Source organism: Epinephelus lanceolatus, chromosome 11, assembly GCF_041903045.1.
Source record: "Epinephelus lanceolatus isolate andai-2023 chromosome 11, ASM4190304v1, whole genome shotgun sequence".
Taxonomy (NCBI): domain Eukaryota; kingdom Metazoa; phylum Chordata; class Actinopteri; order Perciformes; family Serranidae; genus Epinephelus; species Epinephelus lanceolatus.
Genome location: NC_135744.1, coordinates 35,381,705 through 35,394,365, shown reverse-complemented (window position 1 = coordinate 35,394,365; position 12,661 = coordinate 35,381,705). Strand labels below are relative to the sequence as shown.

Here is a 12,661-nt window from a genome sequence, read left to right as displayed (position 1 = left end):
ATATTCTATTCTCCTCCTCTGTATTTTATTTATTTTTTTACCTTTATATAATCATGCAGTGATTGAGGTTAAGGTCTCTTCTAAGGTCTTTTCTAAGAGAGACCTGAATAAGAAACATTAAAGAGATAAAGATAAAGCCTATGCTCAATAACACCGGCATCACGCCTCCCGCGGGACCCAGCGGGACCCAATCCCAATGCAGCCCTCTACTTGGAAGTGCCCCCTTTAGCAAGTGTAGCAGCTTCTAATCGCTTTTTGTAGCCATCTAAGAGTTTTTCAATTCTTTTTGGGGGGATTTCGCCCATTCTTCATTGCAAAGGGCTTCTAATTCTGTGAGACTCTCAGGCTGTCTTGAATGCTCTGCACTTATGAGGTCTATCCACAGATTTTCAATTATGTTTAGGTCGGGTGCTTGTGAAGTCCATGGCAAAACCTTCAGCCTGCACCTCTTGAGGTAGTCTATTGTGGATTCTGAGGTGTGTTTAGGATCATTGTCCTGTCATCGAAGCCATCTTCTCTTCATCTTCAGCTATATATTTACAAACGGTGTGATGTTTGCTTCCAGAATTTGCTGGAAATTAATTGAATCCATTCTTTGAAACACTTTCCGTGCCACTGGCTGCAACACAAGCCCAAAGCATGATTGATCCACCCCCGTGTTTAACAGTTGGACGGGTGTTCTATGAAATTCTGCATCCTTTTTTCTCCAAACATACCTTTGCTCATTGTGTCTAAAAAGTTTTTAAAATTCACAGAGCTTGTTTCCAAAAAGCATCAGGCTTGTTTAGATGTTCCTTTGACACTGAATGATGTGGTGAGGACACAGGACAGGTTTTCTGCTAATGACTCTTATGATGGTCATAATTGACCTGTGGCTAATCCCCGCCCTAAAACGCGATGAGCCAATCACAGTGCGTATATCCATTCCCATACACTCGGACATTCTCTGCCTGGACATCCATTGAAATGCATTACAGAAAGTCAGTTTCATTTGGTTTTATGAGCTTTTTCGGAGATTTGAAGTTTAAAAATGGTCAAACGGTGTGCATGGGGTACATGCAGCTCCAACACAAGGTATCCTGAAAGGCTGGGCGACGGGGTGTATTTTTTACACTTTAAACCACATCTCAACCGAGAAAAGTGTCTCCTTTGGATAAAGTTGTGTGGTAACGTTAGACCACCTTGGGTGGCGTTACCAGAAACACAGACGTTTCGACAGAAAGTCTACTTCAGTGTGTAGACTTTCTGTTGAAACGTCTGTGTTTCTGGTAACGCCACCCAAGTTGGTTTATTAAATTTACCAAAAGGACATTTGTGAGTGCTGGCATCTTTCCTTTTTTTTGCTGTTTTTGGCCGTGCACCTGTCGAGTGGATTTATTTTGAGAGTGCTTGCTTCTTTCCTACGTGATTTTGAACGTTAGACCACAACATCAACTCAGTGTGAATAAGATTAACAAGAATGTCAACATTGTGTTTGAGGCAACATATTGTCACTTTACTGGAAAGAAATATAAAGTTATTTTTAACATCTCTAGCTAACGTTAGCTAAAGTTAGCCTAACGTTAGCTCCTAGCTGCGTTGTTCATCATGTCACCTTGTTTGCTGGGAGTTCATTAGCCTATTTTGTTCTAGTTTTGTACTTTGGTGATCGTACATCATTGTTAGCTGTTGTCCAAAGGGCTCTAGTTAAGCTAACGTTAACTTTTGGAGCTTAGCTTCATTAACTTATCTGTAATAATCGCAGAGATAACAAAGGTTGGAAAACGTTATGCTGAATGATTCAGTGTAAATACTGTAGCACCAAACTAACAGAGAGACACTCTCGCTTAACCATAGGTCAATTGTACAGTTGTCGCTGCACACTAGAACAGTGCAGCACCACTCCAGAGTCTGATAAATCTTCCTGCAGGTCTTTTGCAGTCAAATGGTGGTTTTGATTTGCCTTTTAAGCAACCCTACAAGCAGCTCTCTTAGAACGTTTTCTTGGTTGTCCAGACCTCAACTTGACCTCCACAGTTCCTGTTAACTCCCATTTCTTATTTACATTACACACTGAAGAAACAGCTACCTTAAAACACTTTGCTATCTTCTTATAGCCTCCTCATGCTTTGTGGGCTTTGAATATTTAAGTTGTCAGAGTGCTGAGCAGCTGTTTAGAGGAGCCAACAGCTGCCTATTGTTGGGACAAGGTTTGAAATTTGCATCACCTGGCCTTTCCTAACGATGACTGTGAACAAGCCAGAGCCCTACCAAATTAATTAAGGTCTGAGACCCTGTTAGACGTTGTCTGAGAGCTCAAATGTCTTGTAGTGCCCAAACGTTTGCATGGTGCTCCTTTCCTTTTTTCACAATAAATATTAATACAGTTATCTTGCTGAAAATGTTGAAAGCATTTTCCATCTTTAACTTCATGCCTTTTGGAGATCAGTTCATCTTTTACTTACTTAATTATTCACAGTAAAAGATATTTTGACAAGGGATGCTCAAACTTTTGCATGCCACTGTATGTAAATATGCATATTTGACTGTGTTGATTTGAGTCTCGAGGAATAATTTCATTTAGTTAGTTAATTTATTTGTAAGTGTACAATATTCAATATAAATGTGATGATATTAAAACCTACAGACGGAGTTCTTCATCTTCTGTGTTCTGTGTTCCACTGGGCATTAGCTTACTCAGAAAAACCTGATTTCCCAAATGCAGTATGGCTAAAGGGTACAGTTTAATCTCTTACGGAAGATTTTCTACAAAATTTAATGATGTTCTCAGACCAAAGAGACAAAGTCACATAACAGAGGGGAGAAAGGGTTATCCAAAATCCCATGAACCAGGCTTACATTTGGATAAAATTTGTAATTGTCAGAACTCAAAAGACACTCTGCTGCACTACCGCAGTGGCCAAATTGAGGTGACTTTTTATATATGGTTTGTACAAGTACGATCTGCAACACCCACCACCAAACTTTTAAACAAAGGCGTGGAACCCACTAACACCTCTAAACTGACTGACTCTCATTTTAATACACAAGTAAACAACACCTATTTATGCTTCCCAGTGCTGTCAAATGTTTGTTTACATCAGTAATGACTGGTTTCTCCAGCCTGCTGGAGGTTTGTAGCACAACACAACATGTGGGAAAGGATGGAGTGAGTCATAAATGCTTTATGTTGGCAGCGTTGATACAAAAACAATTCCTCATCAATAGGCCAAGCTGAATGACAATGTTCCTTAATTTCTTTAAATGACTGCTAGAAACAAGTATAGAGCACCAAGATTTTAATGTCAAGATTGTTCAGTTAAGACTTACACCAATCCTTTTTCCCTTGGCATAAATATCTGGCTTTAGTGTGCTTTATTGTGTTCGAACGAGACGCATACCCATCATTGCTTTTTTAATCATATTGTAAGACAAAATCTGATCAAACCACCGAGCAATCTTTACCATAAAGGTCTCACTTGACTTGGCCTGAAACAGTGAGTCAGAGGAGATGCCAGCGTATGGCTGATTGCAGAGAGCAGCTCTCAGAGGGGAAGCACTCTTTTGTCTTTTACAACAGCCTGATTTATTCCTCAGGACGGCTGATTGAGGCAAGCCACCCCTAATGCTCTGCAGAAAGGAAACTACAGGCTTCAGCTGTGTGTCCGCCAGTGAAAACACAAGAACGGCAGGTACCCTGCAATTTGGCAGAATCAAAATCTGACAGTGCATTCCGGTCCACTCTGGTGCCAACCTTCCCTTCATTCTCGTTTGCTGTGAGTGCTTCTCCTCCTCCTGGTACCACATGTGGATAGTGCCTCGCTGAAAATATTTCCACTGATTCATACACACCTGTGGAAAGTCTCATTTAGTCCACTCCATCCAGATTGGAGAGATGAGAGATAACAGATGAAAACAGGAGCTCAGCAGGAGGGAAATGAGACACTGTTCAGCAGCAGACACAAAGTCTGGGTTCAAGAGCCAGAGCAGTAGCAGAGTTTTCAACCCGCTGGCACTGTGAAATGCACAAATCCAAGGGGGCAAAAAAAGGCAAGCACAAATCAAGCTTTACTGCAGTAATTGAACTGAAGTACTGCACTTGGGTTTATCTCTCTCTCTCCCCTTCTACAGCCTCAGTTGGAAGCCAGATGGGAGCCCTGCCTGCTGTTGCCTGCTGGACAAAGAGTGGTCTGGAGCAACCTCTTCATTGAGAAGCAGTCCGACCTAACTGGAGCAACAGCACACCGCTGCCCATGAGCAGAGGGATCGCAGAGCCTCAGGAATCTCCAAGTGACATCACATGCCAAATTCAGACATTCCCCTCCTGTGAAGAGTGCTCTGGTCCACTCCAAAAAACAAATCTGAAAATGCCCTCGCTGACTTGTCCTGCTTTTGTGCCTTTCAAAAAAGCTTTTTACTGCCCACAAAAAACCTGAAACTGAGACTTCACCTGCAGGTGTCTGTGTGCTTATGGACCAGGACTCAAAAAGAATCTGGGGGTGTTGAGACTGCGACAGAGTCATTAAAGGGCAGGCGTTCACTTAAATAAAAACAGGTCAGCAAAACCGTCAGGGTCATGAGTGCTCAAAGGGGCCACTTTTCCTTTGAGAATCAACAATCCTGGTGCTTTAAGTGCCGGACAACGGCTCCATTAAACACCCCAATGAGCAAATGGTTGCACACTTCCCTATGTACATGCAAACAGACATGCACATATGCAAACACTTCACAAATGAAAGTGTGAATGACTCAATTTTAAAAGGTCAAATGGTCAAAAAAAAAAATACACTGCTCACTGTTTCCTGTTCTTACAAACAAACACCTTCACATATGCGCTCAAGCACAATACAAAAAAAACCCACAGATGTTAAAAACTCACATCACAATAAATATTTTTAAAGTCACATGAACAGACTAAACTTTATTTTATGAGGTAAAAATGATGTTGACAACGTTTTCCTTTGGGGAATAATTGCAGTTGGGAAAAAAGACAATAAATCACAATATATTGTATCGCAATACTTAACATATCGCAATAATATCGTAACGTGAGTCCTCTGGTGATTCCCACCCTTACAGTGTACCGATCATCAAGTGTAGATATCTCAATATTTATAACATGTGTATTTGTCCCTCCCAATAAAAAAACATGAAAGTAAGACTTTTATTTTGACGAACTTTATACCATTTAGACCATAAATTGATGCAGACAAGGCACAAATTAATGCATACAAATTCATCAGAATGCTCAGACCTTCTGTTTCATAACTAATCTCTGAAGACAGATTCTGCAATTTACATTGTAGAATCTGTCGGCAGCCCTGTGTGAAAGATTACTACGGGGGGGCTTTGAGTTTGAACATGCTAATGGGGCTAACAGCTAACGGTTAGCCCAGCTAATCTACAACAACCATGTTATTAATTACAAAACGTGCACACAGAAATAGTAACGTTTGTTCAGTCATTGTGTTTATAGACTTTACAAACACCAGATTAGTCTAAACTGTGATATAGTGATGTGAAAAATGTGATTATATATATATATATATATATATATATATATATATATATAGCTAAACTCTGCTGGTTTTCTACCTGGAAGTATTTGTAAACAACAAGGCGATTCCCTAGGGGCACCGCCGGAAGTGAAGGGGTTGAGCGATCCCCGAGGCCCCCGTACTTCCGTTAGTCGAAAAACTACGGGCAGTGCCTCCAGAGGTAAAGGAAGAAAAAAAAACGATGGATTTCCAGATTGTTTCATAACAAACACTGACTTCCTGAGTTTGTTACATCACAAATCTAAGGAACCAACCACATAACGCTCCAGTAAAACAGGTTTTGCCTCCCTAAATGTAGCACCAAGCGTTACATATTGTCCTTTGTTCTGTCTATCACTTATTTTATCCAGCAGTGACCACTAATTGCCCATGATTTACTGCTGACAGTGTGGTTCTGGATTCTGTATGTCATGTATTGTACTGTCTGTTTTGTTTTACTTGTGACTACTGTCTGTATCTCAAATTGCCCCTCAGGGACATTAAAGTTTTACCTTACCTACCTACCTACCTTAGAGATCCATACATAGTATATGAGGCAAGGGTATAGAGTTACATTCAAGCCACTTTAAGGGATTTTTTCCATCAAAAACATGTCAAAATATGTATTTTGATGGACAGAGGTCAGTTTTGCGGAGTTGACTTATCAGTGCCTGGAGTGGAACTTAAAATGTTAACACACAAAGGCGGCTGCAGGTTGCTACAAGACTGACTCTGTCACACAGTACTCCTTAATATCAATTCACCACAGTTGGTACTTTAAGCTTGTGTGAAACGAAACAAATTATCGTCACATACGGCCCCCATGATGGATGCACAAACAGAGCAGGGAGGGGGGGCGTAGACCGTCAATATCCCTTCTTTTAAAATTCCAAAGCACCGTTCACAGCGAGTGATTATTTCTCCATAACCTGCACATCTCTCACCTAAATTACCGTCATCCATCTCTCTCCGTTTAGCCCTGCACACACGCGCGCGCACACACACACACACACCTCACTTCACTATCCGTTCCCATCACCTGCCCAGAGATGGAGCTGTGAGTAGGCAAGTCGCCTTTGCTTGTCCTTATTTGTTTGAGCGGCGTCACTGGATCTTCGTCTTAATTGATCACTGGCAGAGTTTTTTTTGGGGGGAGAAGCTGTCTTCAGTGGCCCACGAAGAAATTCTCCTCTGTGGCAGAACGGGAGGTTATTAAAACGTGAGGAGGCGGGTTGGAGAGACGAGAGTCGTACTTTTTTCTCTCATCCCCACCACCCCTCCTCCTCCTCCTCCTCCTCCTCTCCACTATCCGTCTCGGGCGTGCGCGCCAACCCAACGCGCACGCGGGCACGTGTTGGTTATGCATGCTCGCACGTGCACGCGCGCGCACAGGCAAATCGAGTCACATGCAGCGGTGGCGTCTGGCTTTGAGAGAAGGGAAGCAGCTTGATATGATACTCAACTTGCATTACAGTGGCATTAATTCCACGGCAGGAGCTCGGTGGGGTTGTGGAGGGGCTTTTTCTTTCTCTCCTTCTTGTTGTCATTATTAAAAATATGCGCGTGCACCTGCAGCATCAGGTTATGGGGAGGAAAATATGAGCAGAGCGCGAGAAGAGGGTGAAGAAGTCCATGTGGAACATGTGTTCAATTTTGTTTTATTTAGGAGGTTTCGAAATGGTGTTCATGTCGTGTATATCCTAAAACGTCGAGTGTGATCATAGATAGATAGACTACAGAGGCGCATATAAACCAGTGACGTCCCTCATAACTAATCACGCACATGCACTACTTTAACCACGCGTGAGGAGGCAACACACACACACAAACACGCACACTCAGAGGAAACGTTGCACTGCAGACCAGACTGACGTGACTACACTGCCAGCTCACTCTGCCTTGCTCTGATGAAAATAAACCCCCAGTCAAAACTAAAGGCGAATAAAAAATGAGTTGCTCCTCTGTCAGAAGCACTCCCCAAATCAACAGCTGTGGTTTTATAAAGGAGGCTTATGCAACCGTGCATTACACTGATATCATATAAAACTGCCCATAAGAATGTCCTTGTTCCCCTCTCATGCCTCCTGCTGTAGTCCTCGGTGATGAAAATGTCTTCTGATTTGTAGTTTAACTTGAAATACGCAGATGACTACAAAAATATACGCTGGGTATCATCAGCCCAATTTTTTTTTCCTCCCTTGCAGATGCACGCAGCTCAGCGCTCCTCGCCGTTCTGAGCTCAGTCTGGAGTGGCGCGGCTGTAGCAGCAGAATATTTGGCTGTAAACAGAGACACAGTGCTGTTGTCTCGATGAGAAACGCAGGCTTTTAGGAGACGGTGAGTGATTCGAGGAGGATTTTATTGCAGAGAGAGGCTCGTCTCATCAGTGCAAGCTGGTGAGGGAACACGATTTTCTTAACATTTTTTGGAGCTGTCTTTTCCCCCTTTTGCTTGTGTGCGCGCGTATCCGTGCCGTGTAATCCATCCGTGTTTCATTCTCTCTCCTTTTTTTGTTGTTGTTGCTTCATCGTAAGTACTTCACTGTCCGTTTTATGACTCTTGTCCATAAGATGCCCGAGCTATCGTGGTCGCGAGCTGGGTCTTTTTGATGCATGTCAATTTTATCTCCTTGGAAATCATCACGTAGGAGTCAGGGAGCGAGACAGCAGAGAGAGCGCGATGGGGAAAAAGCAAGGGATCCCAGTTGCAAATGTAAGAGGATTTTTATTTAGCAGCCACTGAAAAAGAGATTAGGGCGACAGCAGTGGAAGTTAAATTGTGCTGCATATAAAATGGGCGGGCTAGTCTTTATATTAGGCTGGTACGGGCGATTCTAAAATTAAATGGTCTGCGCTTGGACACAGTCTGTTCGCCATGCGCTTTATTTACAGGCACGACTGATGAACTAAAACGTTGATTTTGGATGCAGACCTCGGTGCACAGAGCAGATTTGTTAGTTTAGTAGATTTTTTTCTCTTTTTTTTTTTTGTTGCTGACAGACTGAGAGAGTTCAACTCACTACAGCACCACCAATGAACAGTGAGAGAGACCTGCGCATATCGTCAGCAGCCGCTTCTCCAGCCTCAAGCTAAAATTCGTCAGATCTGAGATCACAGAGGATTTTTTCTCATTCAGTCCGGCTAGAAAAGATATTCTGAAAAGTTTGAGGATATAGCCAGCGGACACCGAATATACCCCCGACTCATCTGCTGTAAGTGATTCTCTCCATTTTTCTCGCCTTTTTATCACGCAGAAGAAGCAGCAGGGGGGGAGATGGGGAGTAACACACGGCTTTAGGAAGGGATGCTTTGCGTTGCTGGACGCCGCTAGAATCGAAGGCGAGTTTTTATTTGGGAGAAAGGGGGAGTCGCGCCGTCGAAATTGGCACCGTTTAAGGGGTATTTTATGGCAAACGAGAGCCGTTTGAGGCTTTTAACGGGAGGCAGCCTGGCTTCAGCACCGCGGACAGCGCTCCGAATAAAACAGCATCAACGCACATTTGCTTAATTACTCCGCCACGCACGAATTGGATCGCCATGCATGTATTTAGACCAACCTTGCAGGGGATGCCAGTTGCATGCTAAATTTCCCCCCAGCTCGGGTATATTCGTGCATGGTAAGGCAGAGAGGGTGACATTTCCTCTGAATAACTTAGAAAGTGTGCTTGTGCGGGATTTTCTCCTCCAGTCGTTAATCTGCATCATCCCCGCTTTGTCAAAGCCTTGTCAACCCAACGGATTTATTTTATTTTTATTTCATTTTAGCACAGCATTGTACGCCCCCCCCCCCCCCCCCCCCCTCCTCTACCCCTCCTTCCCCCCTCCCCGACTCCCATCCGCTCACAGTGCACCTTGGAACATCACAAGCAAGTAGCAGGGGCATTGTCTTCTATGTGGGCTGTGTTTCAGTGGCAGCTTTTGGTGGTCGTGTGTGAAATACTGGTTTAGCGCTTTCCCCTGTAAGTAAGTATAATTGGTCCTCTCGTGGACACATCGATTATGCCTTCAAAAATGGACCGTGGATGTGAGCATTGTGTTTTGCATGCACAGTAGCGCAGGCTAATTGCTTACATACTTTATGACCCGGCTGACATCATAGCTTAATGATTGAGGAGGAAGCAAATGCTCTTATTTTTTTTGGGGGGGTGGGGGGGTGGGGGGGGATTTGGGTTTGATATTGCGGTATTGCGCCTTTCACATTGCAGGGTATTAGAGGAGGCTGTGTACAGGTGCTACAAGCTCACACAGGGTGTTATGTGCTCGATGATGTGTTGCCTTGTTTCCGTCTTAATTATTATGCGTTACAGATGCAGCCATATCGCATGCGTGTGCATTGAGTGTCAGCTATGTGAGTCGTATTGCCACTGGGTCCCCTTTTATGATCATGGAAATGCTGAGCAGCTATTTAGATTCGGTCTCCCACATAGTTAGGGTGTAGAATATGTCTCTGTCAATGTGACACATAATTTAAAATGACGTAAAATCTTTGAGGAGTGCGTGTGTCAAGTGGCATGTGATGGCCCAATGCATGTGGCAGGGCCATTTGGTTTGATTCATATGCTGTCAGTGAGTCTGTGAGAGATGTTAAGAAGCAGGACCAAATGTCTCTATAGGAACAAGGTCTCCCTCACAGCCTCACAGCCTCCACCTCCACGTTGGCTGCTGTTTTGGCACATCTACATGCTTGTTGACTCTTGGTGTGTCCAAATGTTGGGGTAAATGGTGGAGCATGGCTCATATGACTTGGTAATGATGTTCATTCTCTCTCCCTTTGACCTCCAGCAGTGAAAGGTCCTCATATTGCAACTATGTGTGGACGGAGCAGGACGGCCTTGCTGTGTCTGTGGGCTTGCTTGCTTGTCGCCAACAACGTACAGGGTGGGAAAAGGTAAGGTACTTTAACTTACAAATGCACCTGTATGTTACATTGGATGATTGGAACATTTTAAGCATGTGAAAGCCACGAATATCATGCACATTGTTCATATGACTTAGTTTTAAAGCCTTATACAGAGTTTGAGACAAACGCGTGTTATTTTTTAGTCTAAATATCACCTATATGATCAAGATATCACTGGAACACTGCAATTGCACAAAGTGACATTTGGTGGACAAACTGTGAAGAGGACACTGCATTGGGCAAAATATTGAATGCAGTTTTGTCAAAGAGGACAATTACCTTTTAATGCTGGTGTCAGTGCTCGCCGAATGGTCAACTGGTCAATAAATATGTCAGTAAATCAGTCAGGCAGTCAGCCAGCGAAGGGGGCAAGCAGTGGTACACCTGCTGAGCTGAAATTCCGCCTTCCTGCCTATTGCTCGCTTTATTGGGTAACACTCTTTCAGAGCATATTCACTGGGGTTGTAACTGGGGCATCCCCACGGGACACCTCCATGCTTATAATGGCATTGAGGCAATACGAAGTGCAACCCAGAGAGAGGAGCCAAAACAGCCACTGTCCACGTAACCATAGTGTTAGACTTGTTTTGGTTCACTTGCCTTGTGGGGCAACATTGACATTCTGAGTTTTTCAGACCTGGACTGTGTACAGTAGATTGCACTGTGATATTTGGCACAGATTTCTGCATGTGTTTCTGACAGTGACTGCGGGGATAGTGGTGGGGTCGATTTACAGACACACTTCTCAATGTCAACACTGAGGTGTCGGATGTCACCTAACCAGAAGCAGGCAAACAGAGGGAGAAAGAGAGAGAATGACTGGATAAGAGATGACAGCAATTTGATCCACTGTCATGTGTCTGCAGCTGCATCAATTCCCACATGGTTCAAATGCTGGGCAGCCATTCGTGTGAAGCATACCTCAGAATATCATAATCTGGCTCCACTGCTTGGATTCATATGGATAACTTTGTCATTGAAAGCCTTAAGTTAATAACACACAAAGCAGATAAACATTGACAGGTATAAAAGTACAATTCATTAGGTAGTTGCAACTGCATGAGATCATCTGAGCTCCCATTGTGGTTCTTCTGGAGAATCCTGGAGAGACTCAAGAGATCAGGCTTTTCTGCATGGTTGAATAATTCAGCAGAACTGTCACAGGCAGTTGAATTGAATGGTGATGTCTTCAGATGGTCCAGCTTGCTTCCCTCTCAGAGACAACAGCTACGCCACAAAAACACACATCCAAACAGCATACAGTACACATTTTCAGCTCGCACGCCCCGAGCACATGCAGAACATGGGCGGAACGTGTCCTATTTAATATGTACGACGCACTGCAATACGTCACGATTGCACACTGATTTGATCTAACTGATTAATCGCGGCCGTGGCTAAAGATTTGAGCTCTGCCGACTGGTGAAAGGAAGGTTTTGATTTACTGGGTTTGATGTGCTGTATGTTGAGCACATTAGGGGAAAATGTAAAAGTACTGATTACTTTACAGAGGAACTGTCACCGCAAACTGCAAAGCAATTATCACCCAAAGATTTACTGTATAATCCAGTCCCCAACTCGCACATACACACCTTGGGGGATTTCGACGAGACACGGTAATCAGGAAGACCTAGCACTCTGCTACAGTATGTTGCCAACGAAAGAAATTGCCTTATAATTAGATATCCGAGTGACGAGAAAGAAAGGGAATGAGAGAGAGACGTACAGTAAAATGGAGAAAGGAGGAGAGAGTGAAAGAGAGACGTTGGCAGAGTGAGTGTGAACGGCACTGTTGCTGTTCAGATGACCTGTAGATGGGGATGGTGTACAATGTTTTATGAGGAAGTGGCCCCTGGCTGATAAACATGTGTATTCTTGCACAGCACCTTTTCCTCTCCATTTTCTTTTCTTTTCCTTGACATACAACCACCCCCCCCCCCCGCACCCCCCCCCACACCACATGCACTGTTAAAAATGTCTGTGTGCCATATAATCAAATGCATTTCAATTCAGTAAAAATGCTGGTTTCTACTGGGTTGAGATGGCGAATTTGATTTGTCTGTATCTTGAAAAAATGCAGCAGACTTGTCATTCAAGAAAGGCAAGCTCAAAAAGTGTGCCCTTTGATAGATTCCTGCTTTCATTAAAGCAAAAAAAAACATGTAATTTTCACTATTTCTACCACTGATTATTGATGGCTGTAAGGCTGGATTTCTTTCTTTGTATCCCCCCTGTTAAGCATATTT

General features: G+C 43.5%; 1 protein-coding gene across 7 annotated transcripts in view; it reads left to right on the top strand.

Annotated features, from left to right (window-relative positions):
• The first annotated feature begins 7,699 nt into the window (after positions 1-7,699).
• The window catches only part of gabra1 (gamma-aminobutyric acid type A receptor subunit alpha1), a 32,185-nt gene continuing 27,223 nt past the window's right edge, over positions 7,700-12,661 (top strand). The window contains exons 1-2 of one of the 7 annotated variants that reach the window (XM_033644171.2): positions 7,700-7,912; positions 10,298-10,403. In XM_033644171.2, coding sequence (XP_033500062.1) covers positions 10,324-10,403 — 80 coding nt within the window. In that variant the 5' untranslated portion in view covers positions 7,700-7,912; positions 10,298-10,323. Of the gene's footprint in view, positions 7,913-7,964; positions 8,728-9,380; positions 9,479-10,297; positions 10,404-12,661 lie in introns of those variants that run through there. The other 6 variants (XM_033644208.2, XM_078172564.1, XM_033644200.2 and 3 more) reach the window with 6 other exon arrangements.